This window comes from Myiozetetes cayanensis, unplaced genomic scaffold (genome assembly GCF_022539395.1).
Source record: "Myiozetetes cayanensis isolate MyiCay16 unplaced genomic scaffold, myiCay2020 scf35, whole genome shotgun sequence".
Classification (NCBI taxonomy): Eukaryota; Metazoa; Chordata; class Aves; order Passeriformes; family Tyrannidae; genus Myiozetetes; species Myiozetetes cayanensis.
The window spans coordinates 339,400-361,008 of NW_026087577.1; the positions used below are offsets into that span (position 1 = coordinate 339,400).

Below are 21,609 nucleotides of genomic sequence, written 5' to 3' on the forward strand. Positions count from 1 at the left end.
GCCTCACCGCCAAGGGGCTTTTGCATAACAAAGCCCCCACTGGGTACTGGGACCCCCGCCTGTGGTCCACTCTCCGTCCTGCTGGAGCTGCCAAATATTAGGAATAACCATCCCAAGGACATTCTGATGCCATGGGAGGGGTCTGCGGTAGGGGGATCCCCCATGTCCGGCAGGGTCCGGGGGTCCCAGAGCCGGTTGCTCGCCCACTTCTGCTGCATTGGGTTAACACCGTGCCCGGGCTGAGCATCCTTCTCTCGTGCGGGGTTTGCCAGCTGCCAGGAGGGAGGGACGGGGAGGGACGAGGCGCCTGCCAACACCGTAATATCTTTTTTTTTTTTCCCTTCTTAATTAGGGGAAGGAATAAATATAAAAGGAGGAGGGAAAGGGGAAGGAGAAAAAAAAAAAAAAAAGGAAAAAAAAGAAGAGTGGAGGACACGAACACACACACACTCACACAGAGAAGCCTCTTTTCTCGGTGCCTGCACTTATGCCTGGTGCAGCTCTTTCCCAGCCGTCCTGCCAACCTGCTGCCGCCCGCCGCCCGCGCTGCCCCGGAGGAGCCGCAGCTCAGCCCCGCACCGGTACCCCGGGCAAGGGGACCCCCCGCTCCCCCCGCCGCACAGAGGGGCCTCCTCCGCGGGGCTGCAGCCACGCACGGAGCCAGGTGGGATGCGGAGAGCGCGTGGTGTCCCCCCCAGGGGTGCGGGGCCGGCGGTGCCCCGGGCGCTGCGGTGTCCCCGGGGCGCTGCCGTACTGCGCTTTTCATCTCAGGATCGCGTTTCACCTCCGCACGGGCGGAAAAGTGAGACGGGAGCCGAGCCGGCGTGGGGATGCCAAGAGCTTTCCCCGTGCTTTTTCCCCGGGAGGGGCACAGGGCATCCTCCTGCCCTGCAGCGGGGGGTGGGGGGATGCTCGGACTTGGGGGTCCCCGCGGTGCCGCTTCGGGGAGGTTTGTCCTTGTCACCGGCGCCCCCGAGCACAGCATCGCGCTGCATTTTTTTTTTTCTAAGGGATCAGCTTGTAGCGGCTCCGCAGCGCCGAAGCCAGAGCGGGGGTTAGGGGGGGGGGCCTTGAGAAGTTGGAAGGAGAAAGGACTTTAGTACTGGCCGGCTGCTGCAGCCTGGAGCACAGCCCGTCCCGCAGCGGGGCTCGAAGGGATTGGGGTTACGGGCGATTCACCGGCTGTTTAAGCAGCTGCTCCCACGGGACCCTCGTTTTGGGAGAGGGGTCAGGGATCCAGGATGGGTCTGGGGTGTCCCGTCACGGGGGAACCCTCCCCATCTGTCCCGCGGAGTCTCCCGTGGGGTCCTGGTCCCGAGGAGGCTGCAATCAGGGCAGCAGTGGAAAGGGAAACTGAGGCATGGAGCTGGGCACGGGTCCGGCTCCCACCGCTCCTGCCCGGCCGTGTCGCTACTCCCCGTGGTGGTGGGGGGTGGTTTATGCGCAAAGCTGCCGGTTCTGGGGGGGGCTGGGGACGAGCGCAGGGTTTGGGGTGGCTCTAGAGCACCTCCGGGTCTCCCTGTCCTCCCCCAGCTCTCTCGGCTCCGATGTCCGGCTCTGTCCCAGTGAGGGGGACGGGAGGGGTCGGGGGAAAATTTGTCAGGATTTTCACGGCTCTTCCCAACCGAACAGCCCCAGTGCGAACCCCACGTGCCCCGTGGGGTGCCCCAGGTGGGGGTTGTTTGCCGCAATCCCCCTCCCCTCCCGCAGCCAGAGCATTTCGTCCCCGGGACGAAGGGGCTGCCCTTGAGCATCCCTGCCAGGGAGCGCTGCTCCCGTCACGCCGACTTCTCCCGTCTCAGCGCAACCCAGAACCTGTTGCTCTTCCTTTTGGCTGCCGTTGGGGGGGTGGGTGGGAGAAACTCCCTCTGTCCTAGCCCAGAGCCGTTTCCAGCTTCTGGGCACAGGGAGAGTGCGATCGGGATACTTTAGGGCTGCTTTTCAGGGAATGGATTTAGGCTGGGAAATCTGGGAAATCGGGTGATCTTGCGCCGGGAACGGGGAGATGCGAGTTGGCCGGTGAGCGGCAGTGGGGCTGGGTCCCAGCTGAGCAGCAGCGCTGAAGTCTGGGACCAACCACCATCCTCCACTCAGCCCACTTCTCTCCCACCTGGTGCCTCAGTTTCCCCACCAGAGCCCCCCAGGCGGGGATGGGTGTGCAAACCTTCACGTGTGTGTGTGTGACACGCTTACCGGGGGGGTGCACATGCTCACGTGTGCCTGGAGGGTTCCTGCGGGGTCTGCTCCCGCCCCCACCCCTCCGTGTGGGACTGCATCTCCCCAGGGACTCCTCCCCTCACTTCCCACAGCCCAGCCCCGCAACAAGGAGCCCCTTTCTCCCTGCTGGGGTGGGGAGGCAGGGGGTTCTGGCAGCTGGAGGGACCCCTCCCCGCCCCGTTCTCCCCACCTGCTTCCGGCCCTTTAAGCTCTGCCAGCAGCTGCTGCCAAGAGGCTGCCGGGCTCTTCCCGCTGCATACCCCGAGCTGGCATGTCCCTGGCACTGCCCCGCTCCGGGGACCCCTCCGAGGGTCGCACCCCACCCACCCGCGGGGGTGGGGACGAATCTTGACCGCAGCACCAGTTTGCATCACCGCGGGATGGAGGGGGATGGACGGACACGGCGCAGCCACACGCGAACCGTGGCTGCGGGTCCGTCCGGCAGCCGGGGCGGCAGCGGGGTGTCCGGAGCCCTTTGCATTGCTGGGGATGGGGCTGGAGCGGGGCCAGACCGTGCCGGCGGCTGCTGACTCATTCTGCAGCTGAGCATCCCTGGAAAGCCACCGCTCTGCTCCCCCCCTCCTCCGGCTCGCTGCGGGCTGGCAGGGCACCTTGGGAGCCGGGATGAGTAACCGTCACGTGGAGGGGACGAGGGGCTACGGAGGAGAAAACCCTCCTTCAGACATGAGAAGGGACCCCCTCCCCTTGCAGCATCTCCTGCCTCACGCCCTGGACCGGGTGCTGCAGCCCCAAATCCTGCTGGCCCCACATCCGAGGGGCCGCCTCTGAAAGGAGGGCCGAGCTCAGGGGAGAAAGAAAGATCACTCCTGTCCCAAAATAGACTTCAGCTCTATTTTCCACCTGGTTTCCCACGGAAATGGAGGTTAGCCGGCCCTGCCACGTGCATGCCTGTGTCTCAGTCCCTCCCTGGCATCTCCTGAGCTCTGAGGTTTCAGAGGCAATTGAGCATCTGCCATTCCCCCTCCTCAACCTTTTTGGCTGCCCTTCCCTAGTCCTGCTCCCAGCTTTTCCCTCATGACATGTGGGTCAAAAGATTTTCCATCTGTGGAAAACAAGAAAAAAACCCAGGCCAAAAATCCAACCTCAAGTCCCAGATTTGATGGCTGAGAGTCTCTTGCCGTCATGGGACTCCGGGACCTCAGGGCATCAGCCATAGGAAGCGTGAAACGAGGTTTAACCCTCTCCCCATCTCATTCCCGGTGCCAGCACACTGGTCCACTCAGGGGTGGGCATGGGAAGGGAGCAGACACCCGCTCACCCCAGCTTGCCCCATTCCTGCGGAGTTTTATCGCTTGGATTTCCTCCCCGGGGTTTCGTGGCTGCTGCCCGCGCCACCGCGGCGCCTTGGGGGTGGGAAGAAAAGGTGCCCATGACAAAAGCCTTCCTCGCTTGGCCGCCCTGGGGGTGGCAGCCAACCCCCGCACTGGAGCCCGGCCACGGCAGGAGGGTTTTGTCCCTCACTCCAGAGCCGCGGGGCTGCATTCAAATTACCCGTCCGGAGTGGAGAGAGCCCCTGGCTTGGCCCTGGCACCGCCGGCCGGGCCCCGGGCGATCGAGCTTGGGCTGCCCTGCTGAGCTCCTGCTGGGAACGGGAGGTCTGTGGTCTGCATGTGATGGTCGATGTTCAGGGTGCGTGGTTCCAGGGGCTGTACATCCATGGTGGGTGGTTCCAAGGGCTGTATGTCCATGGTGGGTGGTGCCAGGGGCTGTATGTCCATGGTGGGTGGTGCCAGAGACTGGACACTGATGGTGTGTCATGCCATGGGCTGTATGTCCATGGTGGGTGGTGCCAGGGGCTGTACATCCATGGTGGGTGTTACCAGAGACTGGACACTGATGATGTGTCATGCCAGGGGCTGTATGTCCATAGTGGGTGGTGCCAAGGGCCGTGCATCCATGATGTGGAGTGCCAGAGGCTGTAAGACCATGGAGCTTCTGCTAGGTGCTGTGCATGCACAGTGCTTGGTGTCAGGGGCTGTATGTTCATGGTGTGTGTTTCCAGGGGCTTTATGTCCATGGTAGGTGGTGCCAGGGACTGGATATCCTTAGTGTGTGGTGCCAGGGTACGCACATTCATCTCTATGTGGTACCAGGGGCTGTACATCCATGATGGGTGATGCCAGGGGCTGTATTTACATGGTGGGTGGTGCCAGGGGCTGTATGTCCCCAGTGTGTAGTTCCATGGGCTGTATGTCCACGGTGGATGGTGCCAGGGGCTGTATGTCTATGATGGTTGGTGCCAGGGTCTGTATGTCCATGGTGTGTAGTTCCATGGGCTGTATGTCCATGGTGGATGGTGCCAGGGGCTGTATGTCTATGATGGTTGGTGCCAGGGGCTGTATGTCCATGGTGTGTAGTTCCATGGGCTGTATGTCCATGATGGTTGGTGCCAGGGGCTGTATGTCCATGGTGTGTAGTTCCATGGGCTGTATGTCCATGGTGGGTGGTGCCTGGACATCCTTGGTGCTGGGGTGTGAGTACACAGTACTCAGTGTTGGGGGCTATACTCACACCCTCTCCCCAGAGCACAGTTTGCAGAGGGATGCAGATGACCAGGACAGCCTCCCATCAGGCAGGCCCTGGCAAGCCAGCAATCTGCCATGGAGCTGCCTAAGCCACTACTGTGGCTGCCGAGATCAATGCAGTACAAAGAGCTCATAAATCACAAAGCTGCTCCGAGGCTCAGGGTGCTCCGTTCCCAGGGAACGGTATGATGCAATCCTGGCATGGGGGGCTGAGGAACTCCCAACCCCCTGAGGTGCCTCTGCAGAGGGGTGAAGGGGTATCAGGAGTCGTGAATCACGCAGAGCAATCTCCCCACATCCCCAGCATCACCCTCCCCTCTGGAGGGCTGCAAGAGGCCGTGGGCAGCTGGAGCCCCTCCGTGACATCCCCTGAGCTGCTCCCTGGGGAGGGCTGGGGGCCTGGTGATGGCAGTGCTGGCCACTGGGCCGTCCTTTCAGCGCTGCTTCCCCAGCCCTCCGGTGAGAGCCCTTTGTGCCAGGCAGCCTGAGAGAGGCCTGGGACATAATGGCTGCTTTGGTCAGCCCCGCTGTTCCCAGCCCGCGCGCAGGGAGCCTCCGGCGTGAGCTGAATGGCAAAGAAGCCGCCCCGCTCCTTCCCTCCCCCTCTGCCCTGTGCTTTGTGTGCTGTCCCCCCTTTCCTCCCCCACCTCCAGCAGCTCGCTGACCTCAGCCCCCTCCACAAACACTCCCTCCTCAGCACACGCGTGCGTGAGCGCACGCACACGCGTGTGCACACCTGCACGTGTGGGCTCTGCGACACGCGTGGAGAGGCACAAGCACCTGCGTGTGCCCCTCTTGCTCACTCACCTCCCTCGCTGCCTCTTTCCTGCTCAGTGCCCGCTGTCAGAACCCTACCTGAGGTTTCTCGGTGTCACCTCCCTGCCCTCTGTGACCAGCGTTTGGGCTCACACCTTCCGTGCTGTCCGTGCCAGGCTGGGCTCTGCTGTCCTCAGAGGACCCGGCTCCCAGGGAAGGCTGGTGGGGCTGGATGGCACCCAGTGGCTCCCAGCCAGTGGTCCTGGGAGCTCACGCTGCCTCCTTCCTCCTCTTAACCGAGGCACATTTCCTTCTCTTCCCTCTCCTCTCCACTGTCCATGGGTCCAGGTCATACCCTACGGCCGTGCCAGTGCCGGTCTCTCCCTCTGTGCCCTGACACCCCACCCATGCACAGATGGGCTGGGGGCTCTCCCTGACCTCTCCCACTCATGCAGGGATGGGATATTTCTGATGATTTTTTGGATTCTAAGCACAGCTGGTGGCTTTTGCTCCCCCCTCACAGGGCAGAGCATGGCCCCAGCCCTCCCACTGCTGCTGCTCTGGGTGTTTGCCCCCTCGGTGGTCCCGCAGGTGTTTGGCCCCGGAGATGGCACAGGTAACTCGGCATCATCGGCCGTGTCTGCGTCACTCCCTGCCCCCTCTGTGCCCCACAGTGGGGGCTTCAGGGGGGCCCCCACCCTCGTCCTGCTCATGGCTCCTCTCTTCTCCCACCCAGAGGACCTCAAGGCTCTGCAGGTCTCCATCCCACGCCACCCAGCCCTCGACCCCGTGCTGGCAGGCGACATCACCATCCCCTGCCTCATCACCTACCTTGGCCCCCAGCCCACTGCTGGCACGGGCGGCCGCCGGGCTGTGCTGGGAACCCCCCGGGTCAAGTGGACCTTCATCTCTGAGGGCAGGGAGGTGGAGATCCTGGTAGCTCGGGGGGACAGGGTGAAGGTGAGCGAGGACTATCGGCTGCGCGCCTCCCTGCCCATCTTCCACCAGCGCTACACCAACGCCTCCCTCCTGCTCACCGAGCTGCGGCCCAACGACTCGGGCATCTACCGCTGCGACGTGCAGCACGGCATCGAGGACGGCCACGACATCCTGCATGTCAAAGTCAAAGGTACTCCAAGGTGGGGAGAGGAGGGGTTTGGGGCGGGTTGGGGCCCTCTCCTGGCTCGGCAAACGCCCCCCCCCCTCAGCACGGGTGGGGGCTGCCCTGAAGCCCCTGGCCCACGCCCTTGTGCTCCCTCAGGGGTGGTGTTTCACTACCGGGAGGGCTCCATGCGTTACGCCTACACCTTCGCCGAGGCGCAGGAAGCCTGTGCCCGGATTGGTGCCAGCATTGCCACCCCCGAGCAGCTCTACGCTGCCTACCTGGGTGGCTACGAGCAGTGTGACGCCGGCTGGATCGCCGACCAGACCGTCAGGTGGGCACCGCAGCCACCCAGGGGCATTGCCCCTGCTGCCTCCCCCATCACCCCTCTGGGAATCACCAACCCGTCCCTGTGCTCTCCTGCCCCAGGTACCCCATCCAGACACCCCGCGAGGCCTGTTATGGAGACATGAATGGCTTTCCCGGGGTCAGGAACTACGGGGTGGTGGACCCAGAGGACATGTACGACGTGTACTGCTACGCTGAGGACCTCCCAGGTGCCTGCCGTGCCACCAGCCCCCTCTTGCCCTCCCCTGCTTTTGCTCCCGCACTAACTCGCCCCTGTAACCAGTTGTGAACCCAAGGAAAAAGCTGCCTTGAACTTCAGGCTCTGGTTCCAGGGCGTGGGGACTTGCTGTGCTGCTTCCCAAAGCATCCTGGTTCGGTTTGGCAGGATGGGGGGGTTCTGCCCCTGGGCAGGCACTGCCCAGGCTGGAGTGTGCCCACGGTGAGCTGCCCTGGTTTGGCAGCAGAGCGTGGGGAACATTGCCAGGTGGTTTGGGGTTGGCTGTGCTTGTACCATGCTTTGCATGTGCTGCTGATCCCACCATGGGGGTGGCTGGTCCCTCCTTTGGGCCCTGATGGGGATCCCCACTGGTGGCAGCAGCTGTTGTGGGGTCGGTGTGGGTGATGCCAGGTAGGGTGGCAGGGACAAGGGACAAGTTGCTTGTGTGGAGGACACAATGTGATGGGACAGGGAGATCAGTGTGGTCATGGGGGTTGGCAAGTGGTGTGCCCAGAACGCCTCAGTGTGAAGCCACACCACAGCAGGCTTCACACACTGGGCTTGCAGGTCCACTTGAGAGATGTCCTGCTTGTGGATTGTGCTGTGCAGGCTGCAGACTTGCTTCCCGTGGGGTCCCACTCGTGGTTCAGGGATGCTTCCAGGTTTCAGCTCCGTTTGCAAGGGCAGGAATCCCGTGTGGCTCGGGAGCTCCGGCCACGCCTGCACTGTGGGTGCCACGTGCGTGTGCAGGGAAACAGGAGGCAGGGATGCAGGCAGGGATGCAGGCAGGGATGCAGGCAGGCTCCTCCAGCCCCTGGTGTGCCTCCACACGCCGGAGCCCCCACCTCCACGCCAGCTCCTGGGGTTGTGCGGAGAGTGGAGGAGGCGAGGGGGCTCCTGCAGCCCCTGCCCTCCTGCCCAGCTCTGACACCGAGTCTCCTTCCTCTCTTCGCAGGGGAGATCTTTTTGGAGACGGCCCCAGCCAGGTTCACGCTGGAGGAGGCGGCGGAGCGCTGCCGGGCGCTGGGCGCGGAGCTGGCGAGCCCGGGGCAGCTCTACGCGGCCTGGAACGCGGGGCTGGACGCCTGCAGCCCCGGCTGGCTGGCCGACGGCAGCGTCCGCTACCCCATCGTCACCCCCCGGGAGCGCTGCGGCGGAGCCCTGCCGGGTGTCAAAACCATCTTCCTCTTCCGCAACCAGACGGGATTCCCCGATGCCCAGAGTAGATACGATGCGTACTGCTTCCGAGGTAAAGAGGGGCACTACACTCCCCCACACCCCCGGCCTGCGGGTGCTCCTGGGCAGGGACCAGCGGGAGGCCCTTGGGAAGCCTCCGGCAGGGCTTTCAGGTGCCCGGCGGGGGCGAGGTGCCACCCCCAGGCCACCCGAGCGCGCTGCGTGCGGCGGAGACGGGCTGTCCTGCGGGGCTGGGATCGCCTCAGAATCCCCGCGTGTTGTTCTTTGGTGCCGCGTGCTGCGCTGTCGCGATAGGGCAGGCAGGGGTGCCTTGTGCCGTCCCGACTCACAGCGGTAGGATAGGGATGTCTCGCATGGTCTCCGTACTGCATGTCGCGACAGGGGAGGGATAACCTGCATGGTCCTGATACTGCATGCTGATAGCTCTCGGTAGAAGAGGGGTGCTCTGCATGGTCTCGGCAGTGCATGCTGATGTGTCACGACAGAGCAGGGATGCCCTGCATGTCCTCTATATCGCGATGGAACAGGGATGTCCTGCGCGGCACCGTCGGTCTGTGTGAGCTCTGTGAGCACAGCTGCTGGCCTGGGGGGGCACTGCTGCGTTCTGGGGGCTGTGGAAAGCAGCCTACCAGGCTGGTTTGGGGCAATACCTCCCACCGTGGGCAGGGAGGACACCTCTGGGTAGCAGCGCGACGTTTCCTGGGCTGCGGGGGAGCCCTGCAGGTGATGAGCTGTAGGGACAATGGGCATGGAAGAGCTGCCCCTTCACTCCTCCTGCCCGGTCCCACCTCTCCGTGCATCCCCTCGGGGCCGTGAGGGCTCACAGGATGGGGACGCTGTCCCCGGATCAGCTGAATGCCACACATCCCCGTGCCTCAGTGTCCTCAGCAGGGTCAGGCAGGCTGGGTTAGGCAGGATGGACCCATCCCATGAATCCAAGCCCCCCGTAACACACTAACTCCCCATGCATGTCTGCTCTCCCGGGGTGGGGATGGGAGTGTGGAGAAGGAGCCTCCCCGAGAGGGGAATGCAGGGTTAAGGATCTGGCCCCCCTTATGTGCTGCCAAGCCCCACAGCTTCCACTAGGGCTGTTGGCTCTGCCGGCTCCCACAGCAACTGGGAGGGCCTGATCCTGCCCCATGCTGACCCTCTTTAGGTGGGGAAGGGGAGGTCAGTGAGAGCTGGGTCCCTGCTGGGGTACCAGGACTCCAGCCCCACTGTGGGGCAAAGGACATCTCTGCCTGCCATGGGGCCAGGACAGGGCAGTAATATCCCACTTTCTTTCTGCCCACAGAAGGGACAAACTCTTTCCCTGAGGCTGCAGGAAAATACCAAGCCCAAGAGCCCGAGGAGAATCTCCTCCAGGAGATTGTCACAGTGGCAGAAAAGCTGGAGGAGCTGCAGCTGCCCAGAGCACCAGTGGAGCTTGAGTCGCGAGGGGCTATTTACGCCGTCCCTTTCTTTGAGGACACTGAGCTGGAAAAGCCGAGCCCGCCCCCCGAAGACACACCAGGGCCAGGGGCCCGGCACCCCCCACTAGATACCTCCGTGTCCTCAGGTCACCCCACCCCTGCTTCCCCTTTCCCCACGGCCCCAGCCGTCCCCAAGGCAGGTGTCCCACTTAGCTGTGCTGCAAAGCTGGGGAGCCCCTGCCCTGTGGAGGAGGACGGGGGGACAGGGACAGTGGGGCAGCCACCGTGGCCAGGCACGGACTGTCCCACACAGGTTGAGCAGCTGCTGTGGCCGTGCCAGGGCTGGGACGCAGAGATGAACCGCAGGCACAGAGGCACCGGGATTGCAAGGAGAGGTTGGAGGCACCTGTGGGTGCCCAGGTCACCCCTGCTGTCCCTGTCCCTCCCGCAGAGGGAGCCCCTGTGGCTGCTGCACTGGTGTCTTGGTGTAGGGCTGTGCGTGGGGACATCCGCTGTGTCCCTCCCTCGGCCAGAGTCCAGAGTGCAGCGTCGGTGCTGGACCGTAGCTCAGCAGAGCAAGGAGTTGGACAGGGGCGCTGGCAGCTGGAGGGAAAGGAGGCCAGGCACAGCGTGAGGGGCTGAGCATGGCCCCTGCCACAGGGAACCCAGGGCTGGGCTTGGCAGTGGCCAAGCCAGAGCTGTCAGCCGTGTCGGTTCAGAGGAGACAGTGTCACAGGGGCTCGGGGCCACTTCCATCTCCCCGTGCACCTTTGTGCTGGCGTCGCCCCCCCTCCCACGGCTCTGCCCACCGGGGGAGGATTGGCAGCGCTGGTGGGAGATGCCGGAGCCCGCGACCCCTTGGTCTGGCGCCGGCGTCTCACTGTCTTTCTGCCTTGCCCTTTGCAGAGGAAGAACAGGGAGCAGCGCCGGGCAGGGGCCCTGGCAGCACATCGGCCGAGAGCCCGGGCGGAGGGCGAGACCCCAGCCTGGAGCCGGACGGAGCCCCCGGCACAGAGACACTCTCCATGGCCCCGCGGCTGGGCGCAGAGGGACCCACCGATGCCCCAGCAGGTGACACGGAGCCTCCCGAGGGCTTTCCTCGGCCGCCCAGCCCTGCCGCCCCCACACACCGCCCCGGCCGCCCGAGAGACTCCATGGGGCGGCCGGCCCACACTGCCAGCCCCGGGGCACCTGGGCACCGCGTGCCATGGCCAACCAGTGCCGCTTCTGCCACCTCGACAGAGCGCCGAGAGCCTGGTGGGACCTCGCGGCGAGGCCACAAGCCCGGCGGGACGAGCAGCTCCGTCCCCGCCGCTGAAGACGCCGAGCTCTCCGGAGACGTGGTCGAAAGCCCCGGGGCTTCCCCGCTGCCCGCTGCGCCCTCGCAGCCGCAGGAGGAGGGAGAGGAGCTGTCGGGGGCCCCGTGGTTCCCCTCACCCGCGGCCCCAGGGGACGGGAGCACCGTCCCCGCAGCGGAGGCGACGGCGGTGCCTGGAGGCAGCCGCGCACCAGCCCTGGAAGGAGAGGAGGCTGTGCCGCGACCCCCGGGCGCTGACCGCGGGATGCCTGCAGCACCTTCCGAGGAGGAGGAGGAGGAGGAGGAAGAGCAACCTGCTCCCTCCGTTGCAACCGTGGAGGGTTTCCTTGCAGCCGTTCCTGGAGAACCAGGTGGGACCCGCAGGGATGGCCTCACCTCTCCCCGTACCGGCAGCTCTGGGGTGACCCTGACGGGGACCCCGTTGGGGGACCCGGCCCCCAGCACGGCTGTGCCCCTGCCCGCCCTCCCCACGGAGCGGGCCAGCGTCGGGGCAGGCGCCAGCTCGACCGGGGGTCCCCGCCGTGCCACTCTCGCCCTCGGGGCAGCCCTCTTGGCTGCTCTTTGGCAATAGAGAAAGCCGACACCTTTCCTTCATGCTGTGCTTCCCTCTGTCTGTCCGTCCGTCTGTCTCTCCTCTCTCTCTCTCTCTCCTCCTCAGCTGGGTAAGGGAAGGTTACAGGTCCGGAGAAGCACATATTTGTCAAACAAATTGGTCCGAGCTCTGCATGCACTTAAAATCTCTTCTACTTCTGTGAAGTGTTTTAATGACTGTTTCCATGAAAAAGCCCAATAAGCAAAAGGCGGCCCCAGCCCCTGCTCTGACTAACCGTGGTACTAATAAAGGGAATTAAAAGCTTTCTAGAACAAGCATCTCGGCGAGCTCTTCCCTTCGTCCTTGCGCCTGCTGCACACGCGCCCCTCCCACTGACGAACTAATCCCCCACCCTCTGGCCCCGGGAGTCCCTGGGAGTGGGGTGGATGGGACCCCTTCTCCCCCCCGTGAGGTCTGGGTGGGTATGGCTGCTTTGCACGCTCCATGTGGCCCCCCCCTCCCGGGGCTGGGTCACTCCCCAGGAGGAGGGGCAAGGGTTGCATGGCATGAGCAGAGGGAAATGAGGGCACCAATGGGTCGTGGGGTGCAGAGACCCACCAAGAGAACCCTGCTTTGTGCAGCCTTTGGTGGCCAAGCACCCTAGAATTGCTGCAGTCCCCCCAGGGAGCAGTTTCCCCGTCACCCCAGTCCTGGTCCCCCAACAGGAGGGCTGAGATGGGTGAGTGGTGGGTGCATGAACTGCTGCAGGTGGGTGTCACCCACCCAGACCCACCCTCTGTCCCCTTCCCCCCCCCTCCAAGGATGCTCCCAGCTCCAGTTCAGTGTACAGCAGCCAAGACCCTACCCCCTGCTCCCTGCAAGGGTAGCTGCAGCAGAGGGGACCATGTGAGGTCCCTTCCCCCCCTTCTCTGGCAGTGCCCTGCCTGGTCCCATGCCATGAGGGAGGCTCTGTGGAGGGTGGCCAGACCTTGTGGGGTGATTACCCTTGCCCTGGCAAGGACAGATGCCCAGGAAGAGCCGCCCATGTGATGTTAGGACCCTAAATCGCCCATCCCTCTCCATTCCTTGGTCTGCTGGGGAAGAGCTGGACGTCCTGGGTGATCTACTGTCACCTTGTGTGGCGGTGATGGTGCCTGGGGGCGGGTGAGGGTGACAACATCACCCTCCTCACGTCTTCACCGCGCCAAGGACCATGAAATGGGGCATCATTAGGATGAAGGGGATCAAGGACTTCCAGTCCTCGCTGCACTGGCGCTGGCAGCAGCCCTTCATCACACCCTGAGCTGGGCTGGGAGCACACAGCGTGCTCCGGGCGCATTAATGACCATAACGGGCTGCTGGGGACACTCTGGCTGAGTTATCAGCCCTGGTCAGGCTGAAGGTGACACCAGAGGGACAGGCGTATGGCTCATCTTGCTGGCCAGGCTGAGGGTGTGAGGCCAGGACTGCTGAAGGGTTTATCCTTTGCGTGGTCCCCTCCCAAAATACAACTGCTGCATCACCCCAGGGGAAAGCGGGAGCTGTGCCCGGGCAGCAGGAGTGGGCCAGGGGCTGGCACGGCAGCCAGACCACTGATCTGGAGGATGAGAGCATCCAGCTCATGTCCCTGTGCCCTGAGGGGAGGCCAAAGCCCCAGGTCTGGCCAGCTCTGGGCTGGGGCAGCTGAGCTGGGTCCATCCCATGGACAAAGGGCAGCGTGGGACAGCTCAGGGGACATCACAACGCACCTGAGTCCTTCACCTGCCCCACACTTGGTGGCCTCAGGGGTCAGCTCAGAGACCTGGTGGCTGTGGGACACTGCAGGGACGAGGCTCTGGCCATGCTGGGCACTGACAAGGTCCCCGAGCCCCTGCAGTGAGGACGGCTGCATGTGCCTTGCAGGTGGCTGTGTCCCCAACCCCTGCCTGAACGGAGGGACCTGCACAGAGGACGACACCCACCTCACCTGCCTGTGCCTGCCCGGCTACGGAGGCAGCAGCTGTGAAAGACGTGAGTCCCCCAGGGCCCATCATGGGCCACCCTGTCCAGGTCCTGCTGCCATCCCAGCTGCTGAACCGGTGGCTCAGGAGACATAAAAGTAGGGAGATCAGGAGTCCAGGGTGAGTTGGGATCCATCACCCTGACCCTCTGCTCTCTCCCTCCTTCCTCCCCGCCGGGGCTCAGCGCTGAGGAGGTGCAGCCCTGGCTGGGACAGCTTCCAGGGAGCCTGTTACAAACACTTCTCCACCCGGCGGAGCTGGGAGGATGCAGAGACCCAGTGCAGACATTACGGGGGACACCTGGCCACCATCCTGACCCCTGAAGAGCAGGACTTCATTAATGGTACGTGATGTCACCCCAGACCCTGCTGCACCCCCCTGGACCGCTGGTCCACGACCCTCAGTGCTGGGGTGCAAGTTTGGAACCTTAAGATGAAAAAGCAACCAAAAGCTGAGGCAGAGCCTGGCCCTTCAGAGCTGATGGGTGGATGGATGGACAGGTAGATAGGTACACAGATAGACATGGGAGCAGGCTGGCTCAGTCTTGGGCCCCTCATGACGAGAAATGCATTGAGGGGCTGCTGTGGGACCACAGAAGGGGAACAGAGCTGGGGAAGGGTCTGGAGCACCAGGAGCAGCTGAGGGAGCTGGGGGGAACTCAACCTGGAGTAAAGAAGGTTCAAGGGAGGACTTCTCACTCTCTCCAACTCCCTGACAGGAGGCGGGAGCTGGGTTGGGGTTGGGCTCTTCTCCCAGGGAACAACAGGACAAGAGGAAATGGCCTCAATTGTGCCAGGAGAGGTTTAGGTTGGATATTGGGAAACCTTCTTCATGGAAGGGTGGTCAGGCACTGGCACAGGCTGCCCAGCCCTGGAGGGATTTAACAGACATGTGGATATGGCACCTGGGGACATGGGTTGGTGGTGGCCTTGGAAGTGCTGGGGAATGGTCAGACTTGGTGGTCTTGGAGAGCTTTTCCAACCTAAACAATTCCATGATCCAGTGACAAGTGGACAGACTGGCAGAGGGTTGGACAAGTGCAAGTAAATTTGAAGGCAAAGCAATAATCTGACTGAAAGCAGCTGTGGAGGGACAGGGGGGAAAGGCAGGGGGAGGCAGATCAGGGACAAGAGTGGTGGGGATGGGACAGAGAGCAAGGAGGCCTGGAGGGACTTGAGAGTGAAGGAGGAGAGGGACAGGGAGAGAACTCAAAGGGAGCTGCAGGGACAGGTGGGGACAGGTATGGACAGGAAAGGAACTGGCAGGGCCAGGCAGGGACTGGTCAGACCAGAAAAGGGACTGGTAGAGCCAGGTGGGGACCTGCAGGGACAGGCAAGGGCAGGCAGAGAGCTGCAGGGACAGGCAGCGACAGGCAGAGCCAGGTGGGGACCTGCAGGGCCGGGTGGGGACAAGCAGGGACCTGCAAGGACAGGTGGGGACCTGCAGGAACAGAAAGGGACCGGCAGGGACAGGCCGGTACCGGCAGGGATATGTGGGGACAGGCAGGGACATGTGGGGACAGGCAGGGATCGGCGGGGTCCCGGGGCAATGCCGCCCTCTCCCGGCCAGCCCAGTCCCTCCGCTCCGGGGTGCGGGCAGGGCAGGGTCCCGCTGTGTCCCTTTCGGGGCTCCCCTTGTCCCCAAATCTCCCATCGCCCTCCCGCTGCAGGGTGAGGGACACCTCTGTTTCCCCGCACTCATCCCCAGACCCCAAATCTCCCCCGAATTCAGCCTCCAGCACCCTTCAGCCCCCTCCTGCCAGGTGGTGCTGGGCTGCCTGGGTGTGTTCCCGTCTCCAACACAGCCCCTACCCCCTAGACCAGTACAGGGAGTACCAATGGATCGGCTTGAACGACCGGACCATCGAGGGGGATTTCCAGTGGTCTGATGGGAGCCCCTTGGTAAGTCGGGCTGGGTAAGCTCTTGTGTGCCCTCACCCTGCCTGGCACCTTGTCACCCTTCTCCAGCACTGGGGTCCAACCCTGGGGCCAGGATTTGAAGCCCCTCAGCAAGGATGAGCATCCTCAGGGGAGCCAGACCCCGGGATTTGGGGTGCCGAGGCCATGCCAAGGGGCGTGGAGGTGGCACCTCGTTCCTGATGGGGATGTCACAGCCAGGAGGCTGCAGACGGGTGTGTGCTGGTGCAGGCACCCCACACACACTTAGAGGGTGCACTGGGGTGCCCCGTGCACCCTGCCATGCCTGTCCCCCCCAGCTCTATGAGAACTGGCACCCCGGGCAGCCCGACAGCTACTTCCTTTCTGGCGAGAACTGCGTGGTCATCGTGTGGCACGACGGGGGACAGTGGAGCGACGTGCCCTGCAACTACCACCTCTCCTACACCTGCAAAATGGGGCTGGGTAAGCCATGCCTCCCCCCCACCCTCGGGCTGGGGCTCTGCAACCCCCAAAGAGGGAGTTTCCCCACCCTCCCCACAGCAGGGAAACGGATCCTGCGCATGGGCCAGTTCAGGGTTTATGTGGCAGTGTTTTTGCTCCAGGCTGAGGTTCTGGAGGGGGGTCAATCCATGCTGTCTGCAATGACCCCCACCCCCTTTGCAGTGCAGTGTGGGCCCCCCGCCCTCACCAACGCCCGCGCCTTTGGCAAACCAAAGCAGCGCTACGAGATCGGCTCCATCGCGCGGTACCAGTGCCGGCACGGCCTCGTCCCGCGCCACTCGCCCGTCATCCGCTGCAGGGAGGACGGCACGTGGGAGCCCCCCCAGCTGGCCTGTCGCCCCGGTGAGAACCAGGACCCCCACCCTGAGTTCTCCAAGCACCTGCCAACCCGGCTTTCCCTTCACCTGGGCCTTCTTGTATCCCCCCACCCCAGGTCTGGCTCAGCCCCGTGAGAACTGAATGAGTCCGTGGGGCAGCAGCCACCGCCTGCCCAGGCCCTGGAGCTCGCGTGGATGGGGACAGCACTGGGACCCTAGTGTGGGATGAAACCTCACTGCTGGGTGTCTGCCTCCTTGTTTGTTTTATATCTGTACAAAGAAATCCCAATAACTCAAGACCCCCCTCGAAAGGAACCGACAGGGACCTGAAATGCGGCACAACGGGAGTTTCGTTCCCGGAGTCACAACAGAGTGGAAATCAAGGGGGACACCATGGGCAGGGGATGGTAGTGACGTGCCAGTGTCACCTTCAGCCGCTTTCTCCCACCTCTGCCCCAAGGGTTCTCATCCTGTGACACCCTGGTGGGGCGTGACATGGGGACATCCAAGCTCTGCTGCAGCTCAGCACCGTCCTGGGGTGTGGGGGTGCTTCTGCACTTCCCAGGAAAGGCAGAAGTCACTGCTGCAGGCTTGGAGTTGTGTACGTGTTGCCCAAACTCCCTCTCTGTGCTCCTGTGGGTATTAAAACCAGTAAATGGATGGTGCAGAGTGGTGGCCTGGTCATTTGGTGTGGGGGGTCCAGGCACAGGGGTGGGACAGGCAGGGCTGTACAGCCCCAAAATAGAGACCACGTCAGAGTCCTTCAGCAGACTGAGAGCCTGGGCACACAGATCAAAGTGCCCCCACATCCCAGTGACACTGGGCACTGGTCAGGGCTTGGATGGGGATGTTGCTACCAGCAAACACACGAGACAGGTATCAGGCCATGCCAACATCTCCCCACGCCGTTAATCCCCCTGCACTGTGCCAGTTCCACAGCTTTTTATAGCTCTCCTGGGCAGTATCAAACAGCAACACCCAGAAACCCCCCGAGCCCGGAACACAGATAACCCCCGGACAGGGCATCAGGGATGGAAAGTCCCTGTCAAAATTCCCCTGGTGGAGGGGCCAGATGGCCCCAGGGGAAGGAGCCAGGCGGGAGTGTGGCTTTGCTGTGCAGCTTTGCCGTTGCTTTATTAATTGAGAAGGCGACACGCCATTAGTCACGCTCGTTAATGCCCAGCCCAAGTCCTCTGTGCTCACACCAGGGAGAGTCCTCACAGCCGCGGGGAGTGAGGATGGGGTGAGGGATTCATGGGAGCTGGGGAATGGGGGGACTGGATTAGACCCCCCCTTCCTGGCCCATCAATGGGTCTGGCTTCTCCAGCAAGCCTTGAGCAGCCCACAAGCCCAGCAGCAGGCTGGGGTATGGGGAGTAGCTCTGTGAGAGCACGCTCTGAGCACCGAAATCCAGCTCTGTTTCTTCAACAGATGACACATGAACCACCCAAAATTGCTGTGGGACCCCTCATACTCCATCCCAAACTCTTCTGGGGCGACGAGAGCTGGTGTCCCCCTGCCACCCCCTCCGCCCAGCCCACCCACCCCTCCTCCCGGTGTCCCCTACTTCCCCACGAAGCAGTAGGTGCCGTAGGTCCTCATCTCCTTGTTGGGGAAGCCGAAGCTGCGGACGCCAGGGTCGGGCAGCCCCCCGCAGTGCTGGCGGGGCATGGTGATGGGGTACCTCACGCTGCCGTCCGCCAGCCACCCCCCGTCGCAGCGATCCAGCTGGGAGAACTTCCAGGCCGAGTAGAGCTGCCCCACCTTGGCGATGGCGGCCCCGTGGTTGCGACACGCCTGCCCGGCCTCCTTGAAGTTCAGGTGGCCCCGGATGAAGTAGACCTGGCCTTGGGGATGGATGGGTGGATGGGTGGATGGATGGATGGATGGATGGATGGATGGATGGATGGATGGATGGGGACACTGCGGGTGAGCAGCCACCAACACGATGCCCCGGGAACAACCCCCCAGACCTGGCACAAATTTTGGGGGGGTATCATCAGGGCTCTGTGGGAGGGACAGGGGACCCCAGCGCTACCTTGAAGAGCAGAGGTAAAGCAGAAAGCATCAAAGCGATCCTTCTGCTTGTCCTTGGCCCCGTAGGTCCGGACACCGGGTAGGAGGAGGCGGCCACCGCAAGGCTCCCGCGAGTTGATGATGGGGTAGTGGACTGTCCCCTCAAGGATCCAGCCAGCATTGCACCAGTCCAGACCTTCTGTCCAGGCTGTGGGGCAAGAGGTAGCTCAGCACCAGCACTTCCCTCCCCCCTGCCCAGCCAGGCGCGCTTTTGGGCGGAAGAGGGGTCTTTTTTCTGAGTGCTTCACCTTTGTACAGCTGCTGGTAGGTGGCGAGGCGCGAGTCCTGCTGCTCACAGGCTCGCTTGGCTTCATGGTAGTTGAATTTGTAGCGCCCATTGCTGGGTTGGTAAGGGAATACGACACCTGGAGGGGCAGGGACAGGGTGAGGGAGATACTCTCCCTGAGGGGGCTTTGACTTATCATCCCCAGAGATTCAGTGCTGAAGGTGAGGCTGAGGCAGTACAACAAGGGGTGGAGGCAGCCAGGCACAGACAGGAGTTACAGCAGACAGGAGTTACAGAATGTTCTGAGTTGGAAGGGACCCACAGGGATCATCGAGTCCAACTCTTAAGTGAATTGGCCCATACAGGGACTGAACCCGCAGACCTCCAGTCCAGCCCACAGTCCAGAGCAGTCTCCTGCTGCATCCCTGGGGTGGGGGAGCCCAGCCTCACCTTCGAGGTGCAGTGTGAGCGAGACGCTCTCATCTTCCAGCCCATTGACCAGCTGGCAGCGGTAGCGCCCCTCATCCTCCAGAGCCACATCGGTGATGGTGAGCGAGGCGTCGTAGCGGTGGCTGTGCCGCAGCCGCACCCGCGGGCTCAGCGGCCCGTAGTTCTTGTGGTACAGCCCGTTGGTGATGATGATGATGCTCTCCCGGTAGTTGGCTGGCTCCACCTTGCTCCACTTCACGCGGTAGTTGCGGGGTAGGGCGCGCAGGACGCAGGGCAGGGTGGCCGTGGCCCCGCGCTGAGTGTGCACCGTGGAGTGGAGGGGCTCCAGCAGGTACTGCAGGCGCGGGGGGGCTGTGGCACCCCCAGGCAGCCTCAGCACAGGGTCACCAGGGAGCGTTGCTGAGGCCCCACCGCCCCTTCAGCCCGAGCACCCCTCAACCCTCAGGGGCATTTGGTGGTTTCTCTCCTGGTTCCTTGTCCCTCTCCTGCATCCTCTGGCAGCCCAGTTCAGCCCCTGCCCCAGCTAGACACCTCCCAGCATCGTCTCTATCCTCCAGCACTGATCCCAAAGAGCATTGCCCCTCGGGTCAATGGGTTCCTCCATCCTCCTCCCAGGCCCTGCTCCCTACCTGGACTCCCAGTCGGCCTCTGGAAGATGCTGGACACTCTGGGTGCTGTCAGGAGCCAGAAGCAGCCAAGCAGGAGCAGCCTGTGCATCCTTAGAGCTGGGGGCAGGACGGTGCCTGGGGGGAGTGCAGGGGTCAGGGACAGGCAGTGGGACATCCCCCAGCTTCGGTGGGGACCAGAGGAGGTCACCCCGCTCTGTGGCGAGCTCACTGATATTCACTGTGCAAAGGGGACATCGAGGCCACAGACTGTGCCCACCCTCCTTCCCAGCACCCCCTGCCCCATCTCTTACCGTCCCCAGGTGTGTCCTTTGGGGAGCCACTGTTCCCATGCAAGGCCCCCGGCCCATGTGCTGCCCCAGCTCCTGCTGCGTCCCGTCTTCTCCTTCATACACAGCCCACGGAGGGGCCGAGGGCTCTGGGAAGGTCCAACCTGCACAGAAAAGGTGGCACAGGGACAGGGGGATGTGGGAGGTGGTGAGTGGGTGCTCCCAGCCAGCCCCTGCCCTGTCACCGTGCTGGGACGGGCAGCGTCCTGGCAGCCCCGTGGCCCCGTGGGCTCTCACTGCCTGCTCCCATGGTGCCAGCCGTGCCCGCACTCCCTGCCCTGTCACCGGCTCTTCCCGCTTTCTTCTCCTTTTTTTTTTTTTTTTTTTTTTGCCTCTCCAACACCTCCCCGAGGAACGCACAGGGAGGAGGAAGCACAATTTCCCATTGTGAGTGTCTTTCTCTTTATTGTTCTGCTCTGCAAAACACAGCGTGCCCGGCTAACAAACATCCCTTTATCCACAGGCCACAGTGTTGGGAATTCAGGGAAAATACAGCTCTGCACCGGGCTCCAGCAGCTCCTGGGCCTGCAGAGCCTCTGCTCGGCATCGGCACCCCGTGCTGGGACAGTGCTCTGTGATCCCACACACATCAGGGCAGTGGTTAATTTTATACCCACCCCAGTCACCAGTGGGGGGGGGGGGGGGGAAGAAGTTCCGACCCCTTGGGGCTCCCACGGGCTGTGTAAAGGGGGGGTCCCCCACCACTCTTTCACCCCACTGGCCTTATGCTGCCTGTGAAAAGGCATCAGGGAGGTTTCCCTGTCACCACCCTGGGCCAGCACCAAAACACAGGCACACAATGGGACTGTGTTCTGGGCTCCACCATCTTCTCCCTCCCCCAGGGTCCATCTCCAAGGGTGGAGGGAGCTCTTCTCAGGGGAAACACAGGACAAGCAGTGACTGTCCCTGGCACCAAAGGACACAGTGATCCTGGCTTGGCTGCGGATCACACACGGCACAGCAAACAACCCTCCCAGGGAGAGGCACCAGGGAATGCACTGGGCCCTAGCCCTGCACATGCTCCCCGCTGCTCCCAGCCCCTCTTCAAGGAGGAGCACCAACTTTGATGCCAGCAGGCTGAATTGGAAGCCCCCGAGCTTCTCCCAGGTCAGAATGGTCAGAGTTTTGGCTCGCTTTGATCAGTAAAAGGTGGCCACAGCTTTGCTCCCCTGGGGCAGAGGAAGGCTAAACCACAGCAGCACTGGGAGCTCCTCCCCTGCAGCTCCCCACAGTTATCTGGTGGCTCCATGGCTCTTCAGAGAGCCCATGATCTCCCTCCATCACACTTCCCACGCCCACGGCTGCAGAAGCAGGTCCTGATCCGTCCCAGCAGCAGCCCAGGCTCCTTGGCTGGAGGATGCTGATTCCCAGATCTGCGGTACCACAGACGAGCTGAGTGTTTCTCACATCTTTCCCAAGTGAAGGCAAATAGCTACAGCCCTTGGCTCTCACAAAACCACAGCCCAAAGCAGGATACTTGTAGGGTCACTGCAAAAGTGACTCATCCCCCTTCCCCATCCCGTTGGCGTCAGGGCATGACC

The 21,609-nt window shown here is 63.1% G+C and overlaps 2 protein-coding genes across 6 annotated transcripts; one reads left to right on the plus strand and one right to left on the minus strand.

The window, feature by feature from the left end:
- The first annotated feature begins 405 nt into the window (after nucleotides 1–405).
- BCAN (brevican) lies at nucleotides 406–17,021 on the plus strand. Of its 5 annotated transcripts, XM_050327836.1 has the most exons (15): nucleotides 3,714–3,867; nucleotides 6,043–6,135; nucleotides 6,256–6,648; nucleotides 6,781–6,955; nucleotides 7,051–7,178; nucleotides 8,142–8,435; nucleotides 9,678–9,941; nucleotides 10,702–10,866; nucleotides 11,038–11,463; nucleotides 13,548–13,655; nucleotides 13,830–13,988; nucleotides 15,464–15,546; nucleotides 15,861–16,005; nucleotides 16,207–16,386; nucleotides 16,478–17,021. In XM_050327836.1, exons 1-15 carry the CDS (start codon nucleotides 3,852–3,854, stop codon nucleotides 16,501–16,503), a joined length of 2,655 nt encoding a protein of 884 aa, XP_050183793.1. In that variant the 5' UTR covers nucleotides 3,714–3,851; the 3' UTR covers nucleotides 16,504–17,021. The 5 variants fall into 5 exon arrangements, with proteins under 5 accessions (XP_050183792.1, XP_050183791.1, XP_050183794.1 ...); XM_050327835.1 differs by lacking the exon at nucleotides 3,714–3,867 and adding an exon at nucleotides 406–664 and having other exon boundaries at nucleotides 10,702–11,463; XM_050327834.1 differs by having other exon boundaries at nucleotides 3,711–3,867; nucleotides 10,702–11,463.
- An 893-nt stretch (nucleotides 17,022–17,914) lies between these two features.
- HAPLN2 (hyaluronan and proteoglycan link protein 2) lies at nucleotides 17,915–20,343 on the minus strand. The gene is made up of 6 exons (XM_050327860.1): nucleotides 20,033–20,343; nucleotides 19,743–19,856; nucleotides 19,114–19,464; nucleotides 18,686–18,802; nucleotides 18,400–18,585; nucleotides 17,915–18,208 (listed from the first exon to the last, which is right to left on the minus strand). Exons 2-6 carry the CDS (start codon nucleotides 19,828–19,830, stop codon nucleotides 17,925–17,927), a joined length of 1,026 nt encoding a protein of 341 aa, XP_050183817.1. The 5' UTR covers nucleotides 19,831–19,856; nucleotides 20,033–20,343; the 3' UTR covers nucleotides 17,915–17,924.
- Nucleotides 20,344–21,609: the final 1,266 nt, after the last annotated feature.

Excerpts from the sequence above, each read along its gene's own strand:
- BCAN (XM_050327834.1), top strand. Across the intron at positions 7,179-8,141 it reads CTACGCTGAGGACCTCCCAG|GGGAGATCTTTTTGGAGACG; the intron begins GTGCCTGCCGTG and ends CTCTCTTCGCAG. Across the intron at positions 9,942-10,701 it reads AGATACCTCCGTGTCCTCAG|AGGAAGAACAGGGAGCAGCG; the intron begins GTCACCCCACCC and ends TGCCCTTTGCAG.
- HAPLN2 (XM_050327860.1), bottom strand. The coding sequence starts at position 19,830 with ATGCACAGGCTGCTCCTGCTTGGCTGCTTCTGGCTCCTGACAGCACCC. Across the intron at positions 19,465-19,742 it reads GAGGCCGACTGGGAGTCCAG|CCCCCCCGCGCCTGCAGTAC; the intron begins GTAGGGAGCAGG and ends GGGGTGCCACAG. Across the intron at positions 18,803-19,113 it reads GCTCACACTGCACCTCGAAG|GTGTCGTATTCCCTTACCAA; the intron begins GTGAGGCTGGGC and ends CTGCCCCTCCAG.